The sequence below is a fragment of the Acomys russatus genome, chromosome 32 (assembly GCF_903995435.1).
Source record: "Acomys russatus chromosome 32, mAcoRus1.1, whole genome shotgun sequence".
Lineage (NCBI taxonomy): Eukaryota > Metazoa > Chordata > Mammalia > Rodentia > Muridae > Acomys > Acomys russatus.
Window position 1 is genome coordinate 27,698,557 of NC_067168.1, and position 27,145 is coordinate 27,725,701.

At 43.7% G+C, this 27,145-nt stretch overlaps 1 protein-coding gene across 1 annotated transcript; it reads left to right on the forward strand.

The window, feature by feature from the left end:
- Window positions 1-26,751, forward strand: Msl2 (MSL complex subunit 2). The gene is made up of 2 exons (XM_051140076.1): window positions 1-777; window positions 24,764-26,751. Exons 1-2 carry the CDS (start codon window positions 636-638, stop codon window positions 26,353-26,355), a joined length of 1,734 nt encoding a protein of 577 aa, XP_050996033.1. The 5' UTR covers window positions 1-635; the 3' UTR covers window positions 26,356-26,751.
- The last annotated feature ends 394 nt before the right edge of the window (window positions 26,752-27,145 follow it).

Consider the following 27,145-nt stretch of genomic DNA (forward strand, 5'->3'; position numbering starts at 1 on the left):
AGCGTGGGTCCCCGCGTCCGGCATGGCGAGAACGGCAGCGGCGCGCGCCCGTCGCAGCAGCAACCTCCTCCTCCGCCGCCGCCGCGGCTGCTGGCACTAGACCCGGGAAGCCGACGCCTGCGCGCTGAGTCCTCGTCGCCCCGCTTGCCTCCGCGCCGGCGCTGCGATGGAGTAAGGGCCCCCGCTGCTGGTCCGTGAGAAGCGTGCCCCGCCTGGACCTCCCCGGGCCCGCTCCCGTGCGCGCCAGCTCCACCCGGAGGTGCCTCCGCGGCCGGACATGCTGCTCGAGCGCAGGCCGCCCGCCGAGCCGCGGGGCTAGACCGAGAGCCGATCCCGTCCGGAGCACCCAGCCGCGGCCGCCTCGGACGAACTCGATCGCCGGTTTCTATCTCTCAATCTCTCTCTCTCTCGGGTCTGCAAGTCTCAGGGACGGAGGAGGGGCGCCAAGGCCTTCATGTGTGGGAGGATCGCTTCAGCTTCTCAAACTTGCACGGATTTTGGTTGCTGCTTTGGCCCGTGGTTCCGCACGGATTTCTTCCGAATTGTTGCAAAATCGCCATTGTTCCCTGGCTGCTTACAAACTTGGATCCGGAATTTCTCTTCAACCGGGAGCCATTGGTGTCGAAGTGTCTGCAATGAACCCGGTGAATGCTACTGCTCTCTACATTTCCGCGAGCCGCCTAGTGCTCAACTACGACCCCGGAGACCCCAAGGCGTTTACAGAGATTAACAGGCTCTTGCCTTACTTCCGACAGTCCCTCTCGTGCTGTGTTTGCGGTGAGAAGCTTCTTTATTGTTCCCCTTTCCCTGCTTGTTTTCTGAAGGCCCTTTGACTGTAGTAACGTGAACGGTTGGCCGGCCCGGTAGTTCCCTTGAAGCGGTGGTTACTGTGCGGTAGTAGTACATGCTCATTAGTTTTGAAACTCGCCCAGGGGCTTTTGCCCGGCGTTTCAGAAAGGCAGAGATCCTTTTTCTTTAAAGCCACTTTTAACCGCGATTTTCATGTTCTAGACGGTTTAATTTGCCTTGACCCATCTCTCTGGTGGCTTATTTTTAAAATATATTTTAAACAAATTCTTTGACAGCTTCACACATGTAGTGGTGGTGTCTTAAATGGAGTTGAGATATCGGCAGCATGGTTCTCCCCCCCCCTTTTTTTTTTAAAGTCGGTTCCAGGGACTGATTGAATACCGCTGTGATTACATGTGATCACATTGTTTTTTTAAGACATACACATGTGGCGTTTTTGCACCCCCTAAATTGGTGTGCAGAGGGTAGATGATGGTATGTATAGTCTTGATGCATGCACCTCCTGTCAGAGACTTCAGATGGTTTGAGGGGTAGCACTGCCCTAACGAAGCTGATGGTGCTCTTTGGTGGGATTTTTACAGATTAGGTTTTTCTGTAGTTTAATATCAGGTGGCATGGCAGAATTGCTTTATTGTTACTATTTTTTAAAAAACATTTAATAGATGTGTGCTGGTGTGAGGGTGTCAGCTCTTGAAGTTAGAGACAGTTAGTGAGCTGCCATGTGGGTGCTGGGAATTGAACCCAGGTCATTTGGAGGAGCAGGCAGTTATCTTAACCACTGAGCCAATCTCTCCAGCCTCTATTTTCTAAGGCAGGTTGCTACTATATAGTTTAGGCCGATTTTGAACTTGAGATCCTTGTGTCTGCCTCTGGAATGCGGTATTTTATACATGCAGAACCATGCCTGCTTTCGGAGAATTATTTTTAGATGCTTTTGTTCAAAGCCCCTGTCGGTTATAATACTTTAGAATTATTTGTAAACCGGGCATCGTGGCGCACTCCGTTAGTCGCGGAAGGCAGAGGCAGGCGGATCTCCGAGTACCAGGCCAGCCTGGCAGCCAGGGCTATTACACATAGAAACCTTGTCTTGAAAAAGAAGACAAGATTTGTAAGCGATGAGAGGAAATAATATTGTTTTGTTGGAAAGTTCTTAAAGGGTTGATCACTTGTGTTAACTTGGCACATATAATAAGTATTTGACACTCAAAAAAAAATCAGAACGGTTATCCTCGGTCTCTCTTGAGAACATATAAATCTTTCACTTATTAAAAAAAATGAAATGTTTAATGTAAATAAAATAGCAACAAGCAAGGCACTGATGATGCACCGCAAGGCACTGATGATGCACCTCAGGTAATGGGTTTACTTGAGGTTTTGTTAATCCAGTTGTTCAGTTAGAATTTAAGAAACGGAGGCACTTTTAAGTGGAGAAGAGTACATTTTTATAGTACTGGCTGAAGCCTAGGAATGGTACTCAGGGTTGATCCGGCATGTATTTTCTTTGTTTTTTATTTTTTGTTTTTGTTTTTAAATAGCTCAGGGCAGGGCATTGAGGGGTACAGAAAGGGTGAAGATTGGTTTTTTTCCTGGTCAGGTACTTAATTTCATAAACATTTGAGCAACCAATGATTAACCACTGCTTTGACGAATAACAGACTGTACTTTACAGGGCAGCAGTCACTCAGGGCAGATGGCTTATCCTCGGTGGGCCTTCAGCGACGTACTGTGTAACGGAGGGCTTAGGGCTAGGTTCTGAGTTGGCTTTCAGTTTAAATACAGCCAAGGAAAGTGCACGGAGACTTTCCCTGACTTAATGGTACTCTTGTTTTGCGTCTCACCTTTAGTTTTTGGTGGTGCTGGTTATCAAACTGAGGGCGACCGGAGAGCTCTCTGCCTCCAAGTTGACTTTATAGAGCGCTCAGGGTGAGGAGATTGAGGAGGTGGTGCTGACATTCCGCCCCCTTTGTTTTTGAGCAGGGTAGGTAAAGTGGGGAAAGAGATGTCAGTGGGGTAATTACATGGTCATACTATCCGATAGCTGTTCTCAGGAAGCTATTATCAGCTAACACTTGGAAATCTGGTAGGCCCCTCAAAGAGGGTGGATCTTAAGCTGTGCTAGAAAATGGTGATTTTGGATGGTGCTTAGGTGTTTGGAGCTTCAAGATCTTACTTTAATTTTTGCGTTGCTGAGTCTGGAATCCAGGGCTTTCACCATGCTAGGGAAGCATTCCACTGCCGAGCTACATATATACTGTGTATACTAGGCTGGCCTCAAACTGGAGCCCCTTCTGCCGCAGCCTTCTGAGTGTAAGGATTACTGGTGTGTTCCACCAAGCCAAGTGGGATTTTGAGTTATTTAAAGTAGCTTCATGGTAGTAGTGGTGGTCTGATTAAACATGCACTTAATAATTTAAACATGGATATTAAAAAAAAGACATTAAATGTAAAGCTACATTAAAACGATAATTTTTATGTGTGTGGCTGTTTTGTCTGTGTGTATTTATACGCACCATGTGTGTGCTGTGCCTGAGGAGGCCAGAAGAGAGTCGCACCCTGGGATTGTCACCTAGGTGCTGGGAGCCGAACCCAGGTCCTCTGGCAGTGCAGTCAGTACTCTTCACTGCTGAGCCACCTCTCCAGCCCTGAAGTTATACGTAAGAAAAGGCCTAGCTGTGGTCTCTTTAGCTTGTCTTAATACTCAGTCTTGCCAACACAGTAGATGTTATGACTGGGACTTTGTGATCACTCTCTGTGGTTCTTGCCTCCTTTCCTTTTCATCTGATGGAAACATTTGTGGGGTCTACTTACAATCTGGGTGGTCTTTAATGGCACTTCGGTAATAGGGATGTAGGTTTAGATTTTTCTCCAGCCACCACAAGCCTGTGATTATCAAGAGAAAGAGAAAGAGAAGGTGCTGGAAGCCAGCTACAGCACTACCTACCTTTGTGCCGGGTACAGTCTTGTCCTTTTTTCTTCAGTGCTGAAACGTAAGCTGATTAATAGTGGGTGCTTTTATTTCATGAAAATAATAAATATGTAAAAATCAGGTTTAATCCTATTTTGGTGCTGTAAATAGGATGTTTATCATAACAGGTCCTCTGACGTTTCCTTTCTTTTGTATTTTGTGGTCAGTTTCCCCCCTGAACAGTTGCCAGATAGATGTTTTTTATTTTGTTTTTACCTTTTCCAACATGTTTTTTATATCTTCCTTTCATTTCCCCCCACCTTCTGGCGCTTGAACATAGGGCTGTGTTACATATCATGTACATGTGTAGTTGACCGGCTGGCCTTGAACCAGTGACCTTCCTGCCTTAGCCTTCCGAATACCTGGCACTACAGTCCTGCACCACTGGGGCCTGGCTTCCCTAAAGTTTCTTTTGCCTTAAAATTATTCTTATTTTCTGTAAAGGTTCCTTCTGTGAACTTTCCCTGCTCACTCTGGCAAAAGGTTCTCTTTGTCTTCTGGAGCTCTGTAAGCCTTTGTTCTAGCTATGGTATTATAATTCCTTTCAGTGCACTTTTATAATTATCTTAGTTTTCTGGTGTATATAGAAGTCTTTAGGGGAAATAACTGCTTATTATACATTTTTGTGCTGCTCCTTTCACTCCTATCTGCCCAGTGAGTGACTTAGCAACTGAGTACCCAGTACTTTAGTGTACTCAGTTTTAGTTTCCTTTATCTATCTGCTTTTTCCTTAAATTTTGAATTATGTGTGAGCTTTATTTTTTAAGACCCCCCCCCCCCACCTGTGTAGCCTTGGCTGTCCTGGCCTCATTTTGTAGACCAGGCTAGCCTCAAACTCATGGTGATCTGCCTGCCTCTACCTCCCAAGTTCTGGGATTAAAGGCATGTATCACCACTGCCTGGCTAGGATTTGTTTTTTGTGCATGTGCCTGATTGTGTGTGTGCTCCAGGCCTGTTCAGGTGCCCTAGGAGGTCAGAAAAAAGGGTATGGGACCCTGTGGAACTGGAGTTACGGTGCGTGCTGGGAGCTGAACCCCAGGGATTTTTGTTTGTTTTTTCCAGCCAGGATTTCTCTGTGCAGCCCTGGCTGACCTGGAACTTGGTCTGTAGACCAAGGCTGGCATCAGACTCCGAGATCGTCTGCCTCTGCCTCCCGAGTGCACCACTGTTGCCTGCTAGTAATAGGTGCTTTAAACTTGATAGCTCTCTCCTGTGGTGGGCTTTTTTCTTTTGAGAGAGGGTCTTACTATGTAGCCCTAGCTGGCCTCTCACAATAGTCAGCCTACCTTTTCTTCCAGAGTGCTGGGATTAAAAGCATGTGCCACCATGCCTAGCTTTAAAAAATTAAACTGTACACGTGTTACTGTTCTGGCTGCATTCGTAATGTGTCTCCCTAATAGTGCTCTTGGAGTCCAGAAAGTGTTGCTGGGTCTCTTGCAACTGAAGTTACAGAGCGTTATGAGCTGCCATGTGCATGTTGTTGGCTGCTTAGGTATCTCTAGCCCTGTCTTGAAAACCTTTTAAATTAACAGAAATAAATCCACTGAAAGTCTTGGATTGGCACATACTAAGTGGTTGATATCTCACCTAGATTTTTATTTTTAAAGATTTTATTTTAATTATTATTTATACATATTCTGTCTGCGTGTGTGCCCACACACCAGAAGAGGACACCAGCTCTCACTGTAGATGGCTGTGAGTCACCATGTGGTTGCTGGGAATTGAACTCAGGACCTTTGGAAGAACAGACAGTGCTCTTAACCTCTGAGCCATCTCTCCAGCCGCAGATTTTTTTTTTTTTTTTTTGATTTTTCGAGACAGAGTTTCTCTGTGTAGCCTTGGCTGTCCTGGACTCAATTTGTAGACCAGGCTGGCCTCGAACTCACAGCGATCCGCCTGCCTCTGCCTCCCGAGTGCTGGGATTAAAGGGGTGCGCCACCATGCCCGGCTCCAGATATTTTTTTTAAGCCGAGGCTACACAGAGAAACTGTCTTAAAACTAACCCCCCCCCAAGTTTTTATTCTTATTTTTTAAGATTTATATATTTTTGGTTGAGCTGTAGTGGCATACACCTTTAGTCTTTAATCCCAGCACTTGGGAGGCAGAGTTAGGTGGATCTCTGAGTTTGAGGCCAGCCTGGTCTACAGATCAAGTTCCAGGTCAGCCAGAGCTACACAGAAAAACCTTCTGTTTCGATAAAAACAAACAAGCAAACAAACAAACAAGCAAACAGAAGTATAGAATCGCTGTGTTTATGCACACCAGAAGGAATCAGACTCCATTACAGATGGTTTTGAGCCATGGTTGCTGGGAATTGAAATCAGGAAATCTGAAAGAGCAGTCAGTGCTCTCAACTATCTCTCCAGCCCCCCACCCCAACCTCGTTTTGAGATTTTATTTTGTGTGTGTTTGTGTGTGTGTGTGTGTGTGTGTGTGTTTTGCTAGCCTGTATTTCTGTCTTGTGTGCGTGCCGTGTTGAGGCCAGAAGAGGGTGTTGGAGCCTCTGGAAATGCAGTTACAGATAGTTGAGAGCCACCATGTGGTGTTGGTAATGAAATCTTGGTTTCTCGGCAAGAGCAGCCAGTGCTCTTAACTAAGCCGTCTCTGTAGCCCCAGGCTGCTTCATATCTCATGATGAAAGAAGAGCCCACAACATTCAGGTCACTTGTTAAATCCAGAATAGTCACTGGGTTACAGATTTTATGGTCTTTGTTCTTTGAAGCTTTAATTAGCCACTGCACTGTTCATTTTTAGTTACTTTGTATATTTAAAAGATTCTGGCCGGGAGTGGTGGTGCACACCTGTAATCCCAGCACTTGGGAGGCAGAGGCAGGTGGATAACTGTGAGTTCGAGGTCAGCCTGGTCTACAAAGTGAGTCCAGCCCAGCCAAGGCTACACAGAGAAACCCTGTCTCGAATTCTGAATGAACGAGATAGCAGTGTTATTTTTTTCCAGACCACAGGAAGTGGTTAGAACAGTATCTGAGTACTGTTTTTTGTTTTTATTTGTTTATCGAGACAGAGTTTCTCTGTGTAGCCTTGGCTGTCCTGGACTCGCTTTGTAGACCAAGCTGGCCTCGAACTCACAGCGATCCGCCTGCCTCTGTCTCCTGAGTCCTGGAATTAAAGGTGTGCGCCACCACACCTGGCTCTGAGTAGTTTTTAAGAGTGTCAGTTCTAGCCGGGCGTGGTGGCGCACGCCTTTAATCCTAGCACTCGGGAGGCAGAGACAGGAGGATCGCTGTGAGTTCGAGGCCAGCCTGGTCTACAGAGTGAGTCCAGGATGGCCAAGGCTACACAGATAAACCCTGTCTTGAAAAACCAAAAAAAAAAAAAAAAAAAAAAAAGAGTGTCAGTTCTAAGGTTTTATTTTAAATGTTAGCTTGGCATTATGAGGTAGTTGAGGTTTTTTTTGTTTGTTTCTTTCTTTTTTGTTGGTCTGAGAATTGATACAATTTGCTGTATGGATTTTAGGTTTTATAAACTCGCCAATCTTCAAGTGATACAAGTGTGATAAGCAGAGTCAAATTAGACTGTTAAAACTTGAAATTAGAGCTGGGCGTGGTGGCGCACGCCTTTAATCCCAGCACTTGGGAGGCAGAGGCAGGTGGATCGCTGTGAGTTCGAGGCCAGCCTGGTCTACAAAGTGAGTCCAGGATGGCCAAGGCTACACAGAGAAACCCTGTCTCAAAAAACCAAACCAAACCAAACCAAACAAAACAAAACAAAAAACCTTGAAATTATTGTGGGAGATACCCCTATAAAATAATATGGTCAGATTTGTACTTGGGCACCCAAATATTGTCCTGGTATTTTATTTTATTTTTTAAAAAATTTATTTATTTATTGTATATGAATGCTTTATCTGCAGAAGAGGGCATCAGATCACATTATAGATGGTTGTGAGCCATCATGTGGTTGCTGGGAATTGAACTCGGGACCTCTGGAAGAGCAGGTGGTGCTCTTAACCACTGAGCCCTCTCTCCAGCCCCGTCCTGGTATTTTAATGAGTCTAGAAACAAAGTGGTTTAAGTTTACCTCTTAGGTTTTATATTTTCATTAAGCAGGCAGGGCCTAGAGTGGAGATTAATATTTTCCACTGACATAGTGACCACTTTTGTTTGTTGTTTTGTATGTTAAACACTTTAAAATGTACTAACTTAAAAAATATTTATTAGAGTGCATGGTATACATACATGGAGTTTGGAGGACAGCTTTGTGGAGTTCTCTTCGTCTTTATGGTTCCAGGGGATCACATTTTAACTTGCCAAGCTTGTGAGCCGGCTTCACATCCCTTACCACTTGCCATTTTTCCTGGTCCTACTGTTACTGTGCTGTGAGGTGGGTGGCTGCGTGACGGTGGGAGTCACCAGTGCAGCTCTGTATCTGACCGCTGTCAGAAAGCGTTTACTGAATGGATGAGTGCTTGCATCACTGAAAAGAGACCTTTCCAACATCACTAACATAGGAAGGATGTGCTTTGCAAACGGAAAATACCTGTAAAAAGTCAACAGGTTTAGCTTTATGAAGGATTGCTTTGATTTTTCTTATTTCCCCATTGTTGATAAAAGCCATGGTGAACTCACATTGGCTTCAGTAGAGGAGTGATGACGGCAATCTGTTTCAGCTCTAGAATTCTGATTCTCTTTGGGTAGAAATACTTTGCTTTGTGCAAGAGCGAGCTAATCTATAAAAACCAGGGGTCTTCTGAACATAGAATCATGAGTGACATACTTTATTTCTTTTAGAAAGAAGCTAAATGAAAGCCCCTGCCTCTAAAGGATTAGTTTTATATATGTGTATGTATGTATATATATATAATTAAAGTTTTATATTTATCTTTTTTCTTAAACATGTTCTTCCGATAACTCGTGTGCTCCTCTTTTGCAGTCTGGCGGCACGAGACTATAATCCTAGCGCTTGGGAAGTGGAAACAGGAGAGTTCAGCATTGGAAAATAGCTTAGGCTACATAGACTAAGTGGGAACAACAAAAGCCCATGGACCTAGGATGTAGTTCTGGGGTAGAATGCTTACTTAGCACGCGGACATCCCTGGGCTTGTTTCTCTAGCATTACAAAAAGGCAATAAATAAATGTGCGCACGCACACACACACACACACACACACACACACACACACACACACTCACTCACTCACTCACTCACTCACTCACTCAGCTAGACTGGCTGGCTGGCCAGTAAGCCCAGGAGACCCTGTTGTGTACCTTTCCAGCCCTGAGATTGCAGGTGGGCCCAACTTTTTATCTGGGGTCTGGAGGATAAATTAGGTCCTCATGTTTACTTTGCTGAGTGATCCATCTCCCCAGTTCTACTTTGCTTTTATAAAATAAAAAGTTGAAACATTTATTTTTTATATGTGTTTATGTGTGTACACACACACACCTCTAGGGAATCAAACTCAGGTCCTCAGGCTTGACAGTAAAGTGCCTTTACATGTTTGCCAAGCCATCTTGCTAGCCCTGTGGGCACATTTGACTGTGTTATGTACTTAATATAAGTGGACCATATTACTTACCTCTTTTTTGTGTTTGTCTTATTTTACTTGGCGTAATGTCCTTAGGTTCCTCCATGTTATGTCATGTGACATAATATCCCTTTTAAGGCTGAGGAAGAGCTCTGTTGTGTACACACTTTACCCACTCTTAGGATGGGCATTTGGGCTGCTTCTGCCTCTTGGCTATCTCAGACTGTGGTTGTGCACAGTGGTACAGAACTACCTCAATATGAGTTCTCTCCTACTTATATTACTCCCCACAGTCTCAGGGGCCCGTGGTCAGCCACAGCCTGAAATACAAAAGGGAAGGCTGTGAAGCCCATAAATGTATAAGCATCAAATTGGTCGTTGTGCTGTTCTAGTCTTTTCCTACCCTGGATAAAACTTTTGTCCAAAGTATTCACTTTGCATATCCTGCTCACCCTGTGGCATTTAGTGATCTTGATTATTAAAGTCAATAAGCAATATTTTTCTTTCTTTCTTTCTTTCTTTTTTTGTTTTCGAGATAGGATTTCTCTGTGTAGCCTTGGCAGTCCTGGACTCAATTTATAGACCAGGCTGGCCTCGAACTCACTCCTGAGGGATGAGATTAAAGCAGTGAATGAATATTTATTTAATTTTCTTTCTTTCTTTCTTTTTTTTTTTTGTGACCCTTCATACATGTGTTACTTTATAATCTCATTACCAGGGCACTTAACATTATTTTTCTGGGTTTATTACAGTAGCCCTCATAAAGGCTGTAACATGGTAACTCTTGGTGGTTTCCATTGGCGTCTCTGATACTTTGTGAAGTTGAGCATCTTTTCATAAACATACAGACCATTGTTGGCACTCAGAGAAAGAATAGGCAGGCTACCAAGACGAGACTTGATAGCCTATGACCATTTACTGGGGCAGGAGGTCCCCCTCGGTCACAGACGTAGGGGAGGGGAATAGGGTGAAAGCGAGAGGGAGGGAGGAATGGGAGGATACAAGGGATGGATAACAACTGAGATGTAATCTGAATAAATTAATTAAATAAAAGAAGAAGAAAACGAAGCATACAGCCCATTAGCTGGAGCTGAGTTTAGGAGCTGACGTGTGAGCCTCGCATGATGACACGGGTCTTTAATCCCAGCACCCGGGAGGCAGAGGTGTGTAGGCCTCTTTGAGTTCTAGGCCAGATAAGAGCTACGCACTGAGGCCCACCTCAGGGAAGAAAGTTGGGAGGTTCAGTGTGTACTCTAAGAAGTTGTGCTTCCCCTCCTCCCCCTTTCTCTGTGCAGCCCTGGCTGTCCTGGAGCTTCCTCTGTAGACCAGGCTGGCCTCAAACTCAGAGATCCACCTACTTCTGCCTCCTGAGTGCTGGTCATAAAGGTGTGTACCACCACCGCCTGCATCTAAAATGTTTTTCTTTTTAAGGATTTATTTTTGACTTCTCTCTTCTGTCTTTGCCTCTTTGCATGCATGTGCAAGCAAACACACACACACACACACAGTCCAGGAGGCCAGAAAAGGGAGTCAGATCCCCTGGAGTGGAGCGACAGGTGGTTGTTGGCGCTTGAAGTGGGTGCTGGGACCAAGACAGTCATCTGGAAGATCAGCAAGCACTCTTCACTGCCAAACTGTCTCTGTCTGCTCCCCCATTTATTAAATTTTTATTTGTTTATTTATTTGATATAGGAAATTTGCTGAATACTTCCTTTGAAGTAAAACATGCCTGGTTAAAAACAAATAAAAAAAATACATTCCTGGTGTAAATACTTGGGGTTCTGGACATATATAATACAGAAATTTAGTATTAGTAAAGACCAGATTAATGATTCCATCTGATGGATTTCTGAGTCCGTTGTTGGGGTGGGCTGTCTGGGGGGTTTTCGTCATGGTATTGTTGAGTTTCACTGCTCATATAGGCCTTTAGGTCTATCAGGTTGTTTTTCTTGGTGAGAAGCCTCTGATTAAAATTGGCTCTTTGACTCTCAGCAGGCAGATGTGTCTTTTCTGAGACAGGAACAATCTTTGAGTTAGTGCTGTACCAGCTTAGTGAGGATTTTTGTGTCCAAGGTACTGTATCATATGTGGGTGCATAGGATGCTCTGCTCTAGTGGCCTAGACAAAACATTGAATTTTTCTGTCTTACTGTAAAATGAAGTTTATTAGAAATGGAATTTGAAGCGCAGTCTGGTTTTGCATGCGTGTGATCCAGCTCTACGGAGGCAGAGGCAGGAGAGTTCAAGTCTAGACTGACTTGCCTACATACTGAGACACAATACAGAGAGCCAACGGTGTGCTGATGTGTGCCTTCAGAGCCAGCTGCTGCTTGGGAGGCAAGACGGAAAGGTTGCTTGGATGTAAGAGTTAGGACTAGCCTAGGCAGTAAAGTGAGAGATCTGAATTCAAAGACAAAACAGAAATTTGATTATGAATTTGGCATTAAAAAAAGGATTTACTTATGTATACAATATTCTGCCTGCATAGGTACCTGCCCGTCAGAAGAGGGCACCAGATCTCATCATAGTTGGCTATGAGCCACTGTGTGGTTGCTGGGAATTGAACTCAGGACCTCTGGAAGAGCAGTCAGTGCTCTTAACCTTTGAGCCATCTCTCTCCAGCCTGAATTTGGCATTCTTTTATTCTTCCTTCCCTCTTTCTTCCTTTCTTTTTTTCTTTCTTTCTTTCTTTCAACAAGGTTTCTCTGTGTAGCCCTGGCTGTACTTTGTAGACCAGGCTAGCCTGGAACTCACAGCCATCTACCTACCTCTGCCTGCCGAGTGCTGGGATTAAGGGCCTGCGCCCCCAGGCCTGGTGAATTTGGTATTTTTATTGGTTAAAAAGTTTTGTTGGTCATTGTTTCAAAATCTGTCATTCATATAAAAATCAGCATTGTAGGAGCCTTCTAGAAAGCTTTGAGGCCCTGCAAGGGTAGCATTTTCTCATGTCAAAGCACTACTGGCCTAAAGGCCCCCTTCTCCTTGACAGTAGGAGTGTGTTCTCCTTGTTTGTCCTTAATCACATCCAGCCTTTGTCACCACAGCACACCTTACCTTACCTGACTGACCTAGGAAGGAGTTGGGTTTGTAATGCAGAAGAGGAAAGGGTGTGGAAAAGCTCTTCTTGTGCTCAGGCTGCTAGGCCTGTGACATTTCTAGTGCTGGGACTTGAGTCATTTTGTGAAACCTTGGAAAAAGAATTGCTTATCTGTTAGTCAGAGAACACTTTCTGGTCAGTTAAAACATCTTCACAGAGTTGGTTAATAGTGTTCCGCTCCTCTCTCGGCGCCTTCACTGATTTTCCTTTTGTTTCACCAGTTACTGCTCATGGTATTGAAATCTGTTACTAGGGGTTTCTGCTTGTCTTCAGAGTGTTACTGTTGTGTCTCAGGCCTCTTGGAACTCTATTATAGCTGTATCAAGCATTTTGAATATTGGAGGATAGCCCCCATCCCCCAGTGCTACTGTCTAGTCTGTTGTCTTTCGTTTCTGGATTTGTTGCTCTAGATTGGTTTTTCTGTTCGTTGCGGGTCATGTTTTTATGCTGCTGTATTCCTGGAGAGACTAGGTGCTATATAGTTTGTGCTTTTTGATAAAATTTTACTTTGTTATAAATACTCTTAAGCTTTTGTCAATACCAGCAATTTCTGAATTATTTTTTTTTCCTGAATTCTTTTAATACATGTTTATTAGAAGGTCTTACGCCTGTGTCTTATTTTGGTTTTTCAAGACAGGGTTTCTCTGTGTAGTCTTGGCTGTCCTGGACTCACTCTGTAGACCAGGCTGCTCTCGAACTCAAAGTGATCCGCCCGTCTCTGCCTCCTGAGAGCTAGGATTAAAGGTGTGCGCCACCACACCCAGCCTTATGCCAGTATCTTGAAGTGTATTCTTCTCCCAGTGTGTAGTTCGTAGAAACATGAATGTTTCAGGTCTTACACTGAGATAATTAGTTCACTTTGAATTGACTTTTTTTGTGCAGATGGACTACAGCTTAATTCTACATGTGGTTGGTTTCCCTGGTCCATTTGTTGAAGCTTTTTTCCTAGTATAAAATTTTGGCACCTTGGTAAGAAACCAGGTGTCTGTAACTGTATGAGTTCATTTCTGAGTTCTCTGTTGTGTTGTGTTGTGTTGTGTGTCTGTTGGGTTGGTTTGACTACTATTGCTCTTTAGTATAATTTGAAATCAAGTACTGTGGTACCTCCAGTGTTCCTCTGACGATAGTTGGGGGTCTTTTGTGCTTCTGTATACGTTTTACAGTAAAAAAAAATAGTTTTGTGAAGAATGTCACTGGAATTTTGATGAGAATTTTAATGAATTTCTACATGCTTTGGTAATAAAGCCTTAAAAATGTCTTAAAGAGAGGGGAGAAAGTGCTGCTTGCTGTGCAAGTTTTAAAGAATAAAGGCTGTGATTATAGTGTGATACTTGAATGTTTTCAGTTCTGAAGCCCATAGTAATAAAACATTAAATGGTAAATGTTTTAGTAAAACATAATCCTAAATATCAAAAGCCTTTTAATTTATATTTTAGTCTGTTTATAAAAGCCATTATGAACTTATAAATAAGATTTGTTGCTGGGCAGTGGTGGCTCATGCTCGCCCCCCCCCCCCCCCCCAATAGGGTTTCTCTCTGTAGCCTTGGTTGTCCTGGACTCGCTTTGTAGACCAAGCTGGCCTCGAACTCACATTGATCCGCCTGCCTCTGCTTCCCCAGTGCTGGGATTAAAGGTGTGCGCCACCACGCCCGGCCATGCTTTTAATTTTAAACTCAGCACTTGGGTGGCAGGTACGTGAGTTCTGAGGCCAGCCTGGTCTACAAAGTGAGCCCAGGGCTACATGGAGAAATCCTATCTTGAAAAACCAAACCAAACCAAACCAACCAACCAAACAAAAAATGAGGCCATGTCATTAATGGTTTCTAAACTTGTTTGATGATTAGAATTTGTGAACCTTTTCCTAAAATGCATGTGTGGGGCCATACCACCAGATACCTAGTCAGGTCTGGAGTATGACAGACACCATATGACGACAGTAGTGCTGTTGGAATACTGTCACCCAAATAGGTAGAGACCATTAATGACATGGCCTCTGTGTTTGTTTTCTGTTTGCTTTTATTTGGTTTGGTTTGAGTTGCACCTTAAAAATGGCCAATGTGCTGGGTGGTGGCGGCGCCTGCCTTTAATCCCAGCACTCGGGAGGCAGAGGCAGGAGGATTGCTGTGAGTTTGAGGCCAGCCTGGTCTACAAAGCGAGTCCAGGACAGTCAAGGCTACACAGAGAAACCCTGTCTCGAAAAACCAAACCAAACAAACAAACATAAATGGTGTATGTATGTATGTATTTATGTACACACATATATGTATGTGTGTGTGTGTTTAAAAATGGTTTATATGCACCAGTAAATTGAAGCAGTGCTGTGTTAACCAAATTTCTACACAAATAAAATGATTTGGTTTTAAAGATGATAATGTATTTAAGAGAGGCAGTAAAACCAGGGTGGTTGCATGCCTTTAATTTCAGAGTTCAGGATCAGCCTGATCCTCATAGCTAGGTCCAGACCAGCCAGGGCTACATAGTAAGACACTGTCTTAAGACACAAATGGGGGAGTAGTAAAGCAAACCTTCTGATTCAGTGGAAGAACAGCTTGTGAAATACAGATCTAAATTTTTTTGGCTGATGTTCTGCTGTGGATCAGTTTAATTGTGCATAATAGATTAGAATATACTGTGTGTGTTTTTTAAAAAAGATTTATTTGGGCTGGAGAGATGGCTCAGCGGTTAAGAGCACTGACTGTTCTTCCAGAGGTCCTGAGTTCAATTCCCAGCAACCACATGGTGGCTCACAACCATCTATAATGAGATCTGGTGCCCGCTTCTGGCTTGCAGGTGTACATGCAGGCAGAGCACTGTATACATAGTAAGTAAATAAATGAATAACCCCTAATTCTTGCTGGAATATGAAATGAAGCATGACATCTTTATGGATCTGTTTAGGGCTTGAGTAGTTATACATCATTCCTTAATAATCTGTGTTTGGGTTTTGAAATATACAGTATCAATTGCCTGTTGAGATTTAAAACTATTGACTTACTGCTTTCTGTACCAGAAAGTATTTTGTCATAGTTTTAGTTAAACTCTGCGGTTTAAGTCCTTAATTCCTTGTCAAATTGGCATATGTATAGCTATCATTGGCCTCTCAATATAGTACCTAGTTATTTAAAGTGATGATACATAGTGAACTTAAAAATAATTACCTGGAGCCGGGCATGGTGGCGCACGCCTTTAATCCCAGCACTCGAGAGGCAGAGGCGGGCGGCTCACTGTGAGTTCGAGGCCAGCCTGGTCTACAAAGCAAGTCCAGGACAGCCAAGGCTACACAGAGAGACCCTGTCTCAGAAACCCCCTCCCCCCAAATTTACTTGGAGCTAAATGTGGTAGTATACAGGAGGCAGAAACATGAGGATAGCTTCAAGTTGAAGATCAGCCACACCCCTTCTCCAGAGGAAGAACAGAACAACAGCATCAACCACAAAAGCAAGACAAAAAACCAAAACAATTAAAATTACTTTGATTAGGTTTTTGTTTTTTGTAGAGTCCACCAATTGGAGGAGATTCACAAGTTCAGTGCCTACCCCTCCCTTAGTCAAGTGATCAAAATATTCGGTAACCAATTTTAGTGATGTATGTGTCTCTGTCATCTTCTTTCCTTATTTTAGGTTAGTTAAACCTCAGTGTTGTGTCAATACCATGACTGTGTTAGGTGTTATAAAGAAAACAGGGTTCAGGGCTACAGGGTGTTGGTTAGGGGTATCTAAAGGGGCTTAGTACTGGTCTCAGCATCTCTGCTTGATTATATGATTGGAGAGCTAGTAATTTCTAAAAACCTTAGTTTTTTCTTAAGATTTATTATATATATAATGTTCTGCCTGCTTGTATGCCTGCATGACAGAAGAGGGCACTAGATCTCATTAATAGATATCTGTGAGCCACTGTGTTTGCTGGGAATTGAACTCAGGGCCTCTGGAAGAGCAGCCAGCGCTCTTAACCTCTGAGCCATCTCTCCAGCCCTAAAACCCTTAGTTTTATTATTAGTTTTTTTATTATTAGTTTTTATTCAATGTTTTGAAGCATTTAGTTGCCTTGTGATAGTTAAAATAAATGGGATGAGTATAAGTTTTAACAGATTCCAAGTGCCGCTCAATCAGAAATGTAAAAACAGAACTGTCAGCCAGGTGTGGTGGTGCACGCCTTTAATCCCAGCACTAGGAGGCAGAGGCAGGCGGATCTCTTGAGTTCTAGGCCAGCCTGGGACAGTCAGGGCTGTTACACAGAGAAACCATGTCTCAAAAAACCAAAACACAACTGCCCTTGGGAATATCAGAAGTAAAATTACATTTTAGGTAAATTCTCTGGTCTCATAATAATTTTTTAAGGCTGAGCTTATTTTTTGAGATAGGGTTTCTCTTTTTAGCCCGTTTTTTCTGGAACTCTCTGTGTATTACAGCCTGGCCTTAACTCAGATGCGCCTGCTGCTGCTTCTGTAGTGTTGGGATGAAAGGCATGTGTTAGCACTCTTGGCTTGAATTTTTTATTTTGAGGTTTTTGGGACAGGGTCTCCCTATATAGCCCTGGGTGTCCTGGAACTCTCTATTTAGACCAGGCTGCTCTTAAACTCACAGAGATCCATCCACCTGCCTCTGCCTCCCAAGTGCTGGGATCCAAGCTGTGCACCATTACACCCAGCCTAGTTTTATGAATTTCAATTTTTATTGGCAACTATGTGTGATATGAATGCAAGTGTGTTAATCAGTACATATATATGCAGGCTTTGTGTATGTGTGTTCATGCATGTGAAGGCCAGATTGTTCTTACACTATTTACTAAGGCGAGCTTTGCTGAATCTGGAGCTTCCTAGTTCAAGTTGGTCTAGCTAGCCATTATGCCCTGGGGAGTCCCCGTCTTCCTGTAATGCAGATCACCAGGCTCATCTGGCTCTCACTTTGTGTGGGAACCTGAACTTGGAACTGCATGGGCCCAGAGTTATCTCCTTGGTCTCCTTTATTCTTTATTCTTTATTTTTTATTTTTTTGGTGACAGGGTTTTTCTGTGTAGCCTTTACTGGCCTGGAACTCACAGTGATGTGCCTGCCTCCGCCTCCCGAGTGCTGGGATTAAAGGAGTGTGCCAGCACGCCTGGCTCCTTTATTCTTTACATTTTGCTTAATGAAGGACCTTTAAAAAGGTTTAGACTTGAGTTTATGCCTGCAAAAACCAGTTTTAAGCACACTTTTGTTAGATTGCAAATAAACTTGCAAAGATGACCACTTTAATCATTGAACAGTTAATATTTGTTCTCATTTGCTATAATACACAGGGTCTTTTTTATTGTGTAGTCATTTTCTTTTAGTGGTTCTTTGTACATTTGTGTGAAGATGATGCTATTCTGGGCTAGTGAGATGGCTTAGCCCTTAAGAGCAAATACTGCTCTTCCAGAGAGCCTGAGTTTGGTTTTTAGTACCCACATTGGGCTGGTTGTGTCTGTCTGTCACTCCAGGCCCAGGGATTCTGGGATCCTCTTTGGCCTCTTTAAGCCCTGCACTCCTGTTTGCACATCTGCACAGACATGGTGCAATTTGTTGTTTTGAAACAAGGTTACTCTGAGTAGTTCCTCTGGAACTCTCTGTAGACCAGGCTGGCCTTGAACTCCACAGATTTGCCCGCCTCTTCTTCCCGAGTGCTGGAATTAAAGGCATGTATGTACTACCACTGCCTGGTTGGAAAAAAATTATTTTTAAAAGAAGGAAGATATCTTAGTTATTGTTTGGAAACAATAATTTGGGGTATACTTCTTACTCTGTAATTCAAAGTTAGTAAAAAAAAAAAAAAGGTCAGGAAATACTTTTTCTTTTTTAAAAATGATTTACTTTTATTATGTTCATTGGTGCTTGGTCTGCCTGTTTTATATGGGCATGTTGGATCATCTGGAATTGGAGTTACAGACAGTTGTGAGTTGCCATGTGGGTGTTGGGAACTGCTCCTACGTCCCCTGGAGCAGCAGCCAGTACTGATTGTTGAGGCATCTCTCCACCCTCAGAAAACATTTGTTAAATGATAGAGTGGCAGGCTCTAACACAGAGCATGGCATAGAGCTGGGCCATGGAATTATTTACGTAAGTGATAGAGAAAGAAGGAAAAAGGTGTTTTTTGTTTTGCTTTCCAAATAGGATCTCAGTAGAGGCTTGAGATTTTCCTGCCTCCCCCAGTGCAGCCAGGAGACATACTTTATTTTCATTTCATTTTATTTTTTTAACAGATCTAGCCTCGGGTTTATTTGTAAAATCGGCACAGGTCATCTGTAAATAATGTAGGTAGGTGTGTCACACCAGTCCATCTGTCTTCACACTGGCAGAAGCCTTTCTCTGGGGTCTTCACAGGGGCCTGGGCACTTCTGGGATCCTGAGCTGGGCTGAAGCCTGGGCCTCAGCTGGAGCTGCAGCCTCTGCCTTGCTTTGAACCTTGGGCTTTGAACCTTGGCAGAGCCTACAACTGTTGGCCACGTAGCTTTGAATCTGCTTTTCAAGCTTGGGGTGAGCAACGAACGCAAGCTGGCTGAGTTTGTGACTGGGGCCCTTTGGCATCTTGGGCTTAATGGTCTCAGTCTTCCCAAGTTAAGGCCTCTGCATGTGCACTCACTGCCTGTGCGTGCCGTGCTGCATCTTCAGCCTTTCTTGTGCTGCTTTGTAACGCTCATGCTCCTCAGGAGTGTGCAGTCAACCGCCTTAAGAGACGTGTGTCTTTGTGACCAAGGCTTGCCTGCCTGCCTTCCTTCCTTCCTTCCTTCCTTCCTTCCTTCCTTCCTCCCTCCCTTCCTTCCTTCGTTCCTTCCTTCCTTCCTTCCGATTTATTTATTATGTATACAATGTTTTGCCTGCATGTACACCAGAAAAGAACACCAGATCTCATTATAGATGGTTGTAAACCACCAGGTGGTTGCTGGGAATGGAACTCAGGACCTCTGGAAGAGCAGTCAGCGCTCTTAACCTCTGAGCCATCTCTCCAGCCCCCATGACCAGGGTTTCTTGATGCCATTTCTGTACCATTTGTATATGGTGTGGTTCTTATTAAGTCATACTTTATTAAAGAAAGATAGCTTAAGCAGTTAATTCTTCATTTTAAAAGAAGGAAAAAATAAAGATATTTAGATTACTAGATTGATTATGGAAGGTCTGTTATTCTGGTCCTATCACAGACTTTTGACCTGGCAGAAATGTATTTTCCCATTGTGGGTGATTGAGACAGGGTCTTGCTGTGTAGTCCAGGCTGGTCTCAAACTCCAGGTCTGGCTTCAGCTTCACAAGCGCTGGGATTACAGTTGTGTCCACCACACCCGGCTGTTTGTTTATTTGTGACTCAGGGGTTTCTGCAGCCCAGGCTGGCCTGAAATTCACTGTATAGTGATGCTCACCTCAAACTCAAAACACTTTCTGTCTCAGCCTCCTAGGTATTAAGATGATAGGTTTGAGCCACAATGCCTGCCTGCCTTTCAGTCTTTAATACATGGCGTTATATAACTAGAGTCTGAATGTATGGGGAATGGGTTATGAAGAATATATATATATGTGTGTGTGTGTGTGTGTGTGTGTGTGTGTGTATGTATACATGTTTGATTTATTGCTCCTGCTATAACGTTTTGTAAGTGATTATGTTTTGTAAATCAGTTCTGTATATAATCAAGGGTATTTAAAATACTATCACTTATGGTAAAATGGTATATACTATACACAGTTTCAGCAAAAATTTTAGGTGTGTTGTCAAATGATAACAGAGGTTGAGCTTTTTTCCTTGTGGGCTCTTTTGCAGAGAAGGTAGGAACACTGCTTCCCGGTATATATGCTATCTTAGTCACTGTTGTATGCTCTGAAGAGACACCATGACCAAGGCACCTCTTTACAAAAGAAAGCATTTAATTGGGGGCTTGCTTACACAGAGAGAGGGGCAGGGGGAGGGACAGACAGACAGACACACACGCACGCGCGCTCTCTCTCTCTCTGAGACTGACAGACAGACAGACACTGGGCCTGGCTTGGGCTGTTGAAACCTCCAAGCCCACTTGCAGTGACACAGTTCCTTCACCTTCCTTCTCAAGTGGTATTCGCTGATGAGTAAGCATTCAAATCTATGGGGGCCGCTCTTACCAAGCCACCTCAGATGAGGTGAGCTTTGGAGATTGGCGTCCTAGGGAATCAGGGAGGACTCTGCAGCCTCAGTTTGTGAGCCCTGAGACCAAGCTGCCCCGTGCATACTTGTTGAGAGTCCCTCCTGTCCGTGCTCCTGCCTGCTGCACACACTGTCCAGTTATGGCCATTGCCTGTGTCTGTTCTCTCCAGGAAAGCCCTACCGTCTTGTGGCTCATGATTCATTCTGCCTGGGGTTCACTTTTAGGAATCAAATCTTTTTTTTATAATAAATGTGACAATAAGCTAAAATTGTCTCAGTGAATGCTACAGATTTTATAGCAGCAGCAGAGACGACGATGTTGGATAAGCAAACATGACTGTGGAGTCAGGGCTAGGGAGCAGCTCGGCGGGTGAAGAGTGCCTGCCTGCCATCCGTGAAGCTTTAGGTGCGAGTCTCCAGCACTTCCAACGCCAGGCGTAGTGGCACCTGCATGCGATCCCAGTACTTGGGAAGTGTGTGCAAGAAAATAAGAAATGTAAAATGTCATGTTTAGTTACCTTTAAGTTTGAGGCTAGCCTGTTGGAGAATAGAGCGAGGACATGGATGAAAACACGAGGTTGGGAGCTGTAGACTCAGCTTTAAGTTTTTATTGCTAGTACCTGCCTGTATAATCGAAGAAAATCTGTTTTGATCAAAATGGAGCTATAGGAACAAGTGATTTCCATGGTCAGCCTAATGTTTTATGATTTTGTTACTGTTCTTACATTAAATGCCAGCTTATTGCCAACTATGATACAAAGTCTTTTTAAAAAAAAAAAGCTGGCCTTTGAGCAAGGCCTAGTGTGCAGTGGGAAGACAGTGCAGTAATTGCTATGAATAGGGAGCTCACCGGGGCTCAAGGAAGGCTTCCTGTGGAGGTCATATTTGAGATTTGAGGTTTTGAGTTTTGAAGGGAAACATTGTAGAACGAATACAGACCCACATAAAGTAAGCATTGCATATGTTTTCTGAGGATTAGTGTGGGTGAGAATTTGGATATAGAGTGAGGTTTAGTATTTAAGGTTAGGAGAATGGGTTTTGAGTTTTTTCCTTTTTCTTTTCATGCTTATCTCTGTGTGTGTTTTCTCCCCAAGATAGGGTTTCTCTGGGTAGTCCTGGCTGTCCTGGACTCACTGTGTAGACCAGGCTGGCCTTGAACTCACAGTGATCCCCCTGCCTCTGCCTCCCGAGTGTTGGGCTTACAGGCGTGCATCAGCACCTGGGCGGGTTTCAAGTTTTTAAAAAATATTTTTATTTAATTTTTTAAATTTATGTGCATTGGTGTGAGGGTGTCAGATCTTGGAGTTATAGACAGTTGTGAGCTGCCACGTGGGTGCTAGGAATTGAACCCAAGTCCTTTGGAAGAGCAGCCGGTGCTCTTAACCACTAAGCCATCTCTCCAGCCCCGGGTTTCAAGTTTTAAAGGCAGTTGGAAGACTTTCAAAGGGCAAGCTGCAGTTAGGCTTATATGTTCGAGAACAACCGCTCAGTGGTAGAATAGCAGATGAGTTAATTGGGTGAAGTTGAAGCAAGGAGAGATAAGTGATAAAAATGTAGTCTTCAGAGTGAGGAGTGAGGGTTCTGAGGTGAGGCACCAGGAGTCACACAGGTAACATTTAGAGGGTGGATGGGCAGGGGCACTGATAGGAGGTGGAACAGAGATGAACAGTCTGGGTGGCTTCAAAAGTACTTGGTTTCTGAGTGAAAGATGGTGTCAGTATCCATCCAAAAGAATAAGGGATGGAGGAGGAAGCTTAATCCCCCCCCCCCCCCCCCCCCCCCCCCGGTTTCTCTGTGTAGCCTTGGCTGGCCTGGACACTCGCATTGTAGACCAGGCTGGTCTGGAACTCAAAGCGATCCACCAGCCTCTGCCTCCCGAGTGCTGGGATTAAAGGCGTGTACCACCACGCCCGGCCTAGGAAGCTTAATTTTAAGGTGTCTTTAGGAAAGACAGATGCATTTGTGCATGCCTTGGGAGTATGAAGCTGAGGAGGGGAGAGCTGGAGACAGACTCAGGAGTCCTTAGTTTGTAAGAGGGGGAGGACAGCTGACCAAGCAGACTCCTCAGGAGGCATGAGCCAGTTCTAAACTCAGGGGCATATTGATGTATGTATGCCCTTTAAAAAGGAATAGGTTCATGATTGCCAGAAGGTTTGTGGAACAGTTTGTGTCTGTGCATGTGTATCCTGCTTTTGTAGGGGTCTGTGACCCAGTAAAGATGCCAAAGGAGTAAGGGAATGCAGCAAGGAGAGGAGATTCTGTTGAGACACCTGTCTGTTTAAAGACCTGCCTGTGCCTCCGAGTTTTGCCATTAAAGGTATGAGATTGATTCCCCCCCGCCCCCCAAAAGGAAGGGTTTCTCTGTGTAGCCTTGGCTGTCCTGAACTCACTTTGCAGACCACACAGGCCTCAAACTCACAGTGATCCACCTGCCTCTGCCTGCTGATTGCTGGGGTTAAAGGTGTGCGTCACTGTCCTCCGCCCCACCCTGGAGATTTGATTCTTTAGTCTCTGTTGTGTTCATGTTTAAATTGTTTGCATTGGATTTTAATTTATACTGGTTATGTTATTGTAGGTTTATTTTATGATTGTTACTGTTGCCAGGTCCAGTGTTCTGAGGATTTTTTTAAAAATCATTGACAACTGTTATAAGCACTTGTCAGTGAGTGTGTGCGCGCGCGCGTGCACACGCTCCGCACTTTGTTTTTCCTAGTAATCTGATGAACCTATTTTTTGTTAAAGTATCCCACAGTTAGAATGGATAATCAAAAAGACTGTGCTTCAACTGGATAGTTGTTGGTGCTTTCTGAACAAATAACTTATTGACAAAGGTGTCTACTAAAATTTATGTGTGCATTCCTTGTAGTGTTGGGTTTTGAATTTGTAGGTTGCACGTGTGAGCAAGAATCCTAGCTCTTGGCAATTTTTTTTTTTTTTTGAGACAGTGTCTCTATAAAATACAGCTCAAGTTGTCCATACACTACTGCTTCAGCCCCCTGCATGCTCAGATTACAGGTGTGTGCGTGCGCGCGCGTGTGTGTGTGTGTGTGCGTGCGTGTGTGCGCGCGCAAGTCACGTGTGGGCAGAGGGTAGAGGTGAGGACATGAGATGCTGTGTTCTGTCCCCGTGCCTTATTCTGTTGAAATGAGGTCTCTCATGAACCTGGAGCTGGGAGCCAGTGAGCTCCAATGACCCTCCCCACTACCCTCCCCCTGCGGCTCAAGTAACAGGTGGGTGGCACTACAACTAGCTGTTCTGTGTGGATTCTGGGCATTGAGTGCAGCTCTTCACACTTGCACTGAGCCAACTACGTATCCCTACTTCCACTTTCAAAATTTGTTGCTGCGCTTAAGGTGCCTGTGGTTTATAACATAGTATATTTGAATTCTGCCATCCTGTATTACTTGTATTTTTCTTAATTGTAATAAGTTAAAAGCCCACACCAGTGTTTAGAGGGAAATTGTTAACTTGAAAAAGAGTGTATATTGAGCCAGGCATGGTGGTACACAAGTCTTCCCACGCCTTGTTTCTTGAGTCAGGGTCTCTTTATGTAGCCCTGGCTGGCCTTGAACTCACAGAGATCTGCCTCCAGAGTGCCCCACCACTGCTTGGCCATTTTCCCTCATTTTATTCTTTGTTTTCTTGTGGAAGATTTTTGAGTTGAATAAAACTCATTTTACTTTTAACAAATGAGCCCTTCTCCCACTGTAGCTACATTTTGATCTTATATATATATATTAGTCACTGCTTACATTAGTTTAAGGTCTTTCTGTTTTTTTTGTTTTGTTTTGTTTTGTTTTGTTTTGTTTTTTTTCGAGACAGGGTCTCTCTGTGTAGCCTTGGCTGTCCTGGACTCACTTTGTAGACCAGGCTGGCCTCGAACTCACAGCGATCCGCCTGCCTCTGGCTCCCCAGTGCTGGGATTAAAGGCGTGCGCCACCACGCCCGGCTGTCTTTCTGGTTTTTAAGCCTACATTTCATACTGGTTTTTTGGCCACCAGGCTCTACCTCTTGATAGGTTTTGGAGAGAAGACCATAAAGAAGGTTAGTGCTAATGTTTTTGTGAGCAAGACCAGGATCAAGGAAGACTGTGGTGTGAGATAACATAATGGAGACTGTATTACAGAAATGAAGTGAGCTGTTGAGTATTTCTCCAGTTCTCTGTGTGTACCCCAAGGCTAATGGCTTTACCAATATCAGTTTTGAGATTAATATCTGAACTCCATTATATGAAATTGTATATTACTTTTACTAAAATCTGTGCTTTCCTCCTCCTCCCCCCCCTTAGGACATTTGCTACAAGATCCTATTGCACCCACCAACTCCACCTGCCAACACTATGTCTGCAAAACTTGTAAAGGCAAGAAAATGATGATGAAACCTTCATGTAGCTGGTGCAAAGACTATGAGCAGTTTGAGGAAAACAAGCAGTTAAGCATCCTAGTGAACTGCTACAAGAAACTGTGTGAATATATCACCCAGACAACACTGGCACGGGATATAATAGAAGCAGTTGACTGTTCTTCTGATATCTTAGCTTTGCTTAATGACGGATCATTGTTTTGTGAGGAGACAGAGAAACCTTCCGATTCATCCTTCACTCTGTGTTTGACACATTCCCCATTACCGTCCACTTCAGAACCCACAGCTGACACTCAAGCTAGTTTATCTCCAATGTCTGAAAGCACCCTCAGCATTGCCATCGGCAGTTCTGTTATCAATGGATTGCCTGCTTACAATGGGCTCTCAATAGATAGATTTGGAATAAATATCCCTTCACCTGAACATCCAAATACTATTGATGTCTGTAATACTGTTGATATAAAAACCGAGGATCTGTCTGACAGCCTGCCACCTGTCTGTGACACAGTAGCTACTGACTTATGCTCCACAGGTATTGATATCTGTAGTTTCAGTGAAGACATAAAGCCTGGTGACTCTCTCTTGCTGAGTGTTGAGGAAGTACTCCGCAGCTTAGAAACTGTTTCAAATACAGAGGTTTGCTGTCCTAATTTGCAGCCAAACTTGGAAGCCACTGTATCCAATGGCCCTTTTTTGCAACTTTCTTCCCAGTCTCTTAGCCATAATGTTTTTATGTCTACCAGCCCTACACTTCATGGGTTATCATGTACAGCAGCAACTCCGAAGGTAGCAAAGTTGAACCGGAAACGATCCAGATCTGAAAGTGACAGTGAGAAAGTTCAGCCACTTCCAATTTCTACCATTCTCCGAGGCCCAACGCTGGGGGCATCTGCTCCTGTGACTGTGAAGCGGGAAAGCAAAATCTCTCTTCAACCTATAGCAACTGTTCCCAATGGAGGCGCGACACCCAAGATCAGCAAAACTGTACTGTTATCTACTAAAAGCATGAAAAAGAGTCATGAACATGGATCCAAGAAATCTCACTCTAAATCCAAGCCAGGTATTCTTAAAAAAGACAAAGCAGTAAAGGAAAAGATTCCTAGTCATCATTTTATGCCAGGAAGCCCTACCAAGACTGTGTACAAAAAGCCCCAGGAAAAGAAAGGATGTAAATGTGGGCGTGCTACTCAAAATCCAAGTGTTCTTACATGCCGCGGCCAACGCTGCCCTTGCTACTCTAACCGGAAAGCCTGCTTAGATTGTATATGTCGTGGCTGCCAAAACTCCTATATGGCCAATGGGGAGAAGAAGCTGGAGGCATTTGCAGTGCCAGAAAAGGCCTTGGAGCAGACCAGGCTCACTTTGGGCATTAATGTGACTAGCATTGCTGTGCGTAACGCAAGTACCAGCACCAGTGTGATTAATGTCACAGGCTCCCCAGTAACAACATTTTTAGCCGCCAGTACACATGATGATAAAAGTTTGGATGAAGCTATAGATATGAGATTCGACTGTTAAATCAGTGGGTCTTTAAACCTACCCCTGGTAGGAAGTAGCTACAGCTTTACGGCAGCTATGGTTCTGTTGGTTTAACTTGCCGGAGCTCCTGCATATAGATCACTTGTATCAAGTGTTTTCATTGCTAAGTTATATGTGTTAGTGTCGGGGAAATAGTTTGCAGATAACGGAGGAGTAACCCTACAACTATATGTTCTTAGTTCTTACAGAACCTCATAGTTTGAGAACAAATGCTGATGCAACTGATTTATACAGAATGAACTTTGGCAAGGAAAATAACAATAACCTCATTGTTTATGGTCATGCTTTGTGCATAATCAAAGTTGATGATTAAATGTAAGGAAGTGGTATCTAGTCAGTCCATAAAGATTGTGCTTTTTTTTTTTTTTTTTTTTTTTTTTTTTTTTTTTTTTGTGGAAAAGTAGCCATTAGTTTATCAGGAGACTGTGCTGCCTTCGGACGCCGCACTTATGTTTCTCCTACTGAAAAGCTGATGTGTTCAGCTCAGCCTTTGTGCTGACATAATACCATTTCTGATCATGAAAATTGGCTACTGCGTGCATGTAGCAGCTTTTAAATCAGCAGTATTATGAAAGAAAATTTCCCTCTCATTAGAATGTTTAAGAAATCTGTCTTTTAAAAACGTGAACAAATAAATTCTGTCAGACCACAAACGTTAAGCTGTTTATGCTTTAAATATTTATGAGTTCAACCCCCTTTCTAGTTATCTGACTGAATTCTATGAGAAAGTCCTTTCACTTTGAGCAATGTTCTATTTGGTAAATAAAGT

What these genes read in the sequence shown, in the direction of transcription:
- Msl2 (XM_051140076.1), top strand. Translation starts at nt 636, where the DNA reads ATGAACCCGGTGAATGCTACTGCTCTCTACATTTCCGCGAGCCGCCTA. An exon ending in CCTCTCGTGCTGTGTTTGCG is followed by an intron (nt 778 to 24,763) that starts GTGAGAAGCTTC and finishes CCCCCCCCTTAG; the next exon opens with GACATTTGCTACAAGATCCT.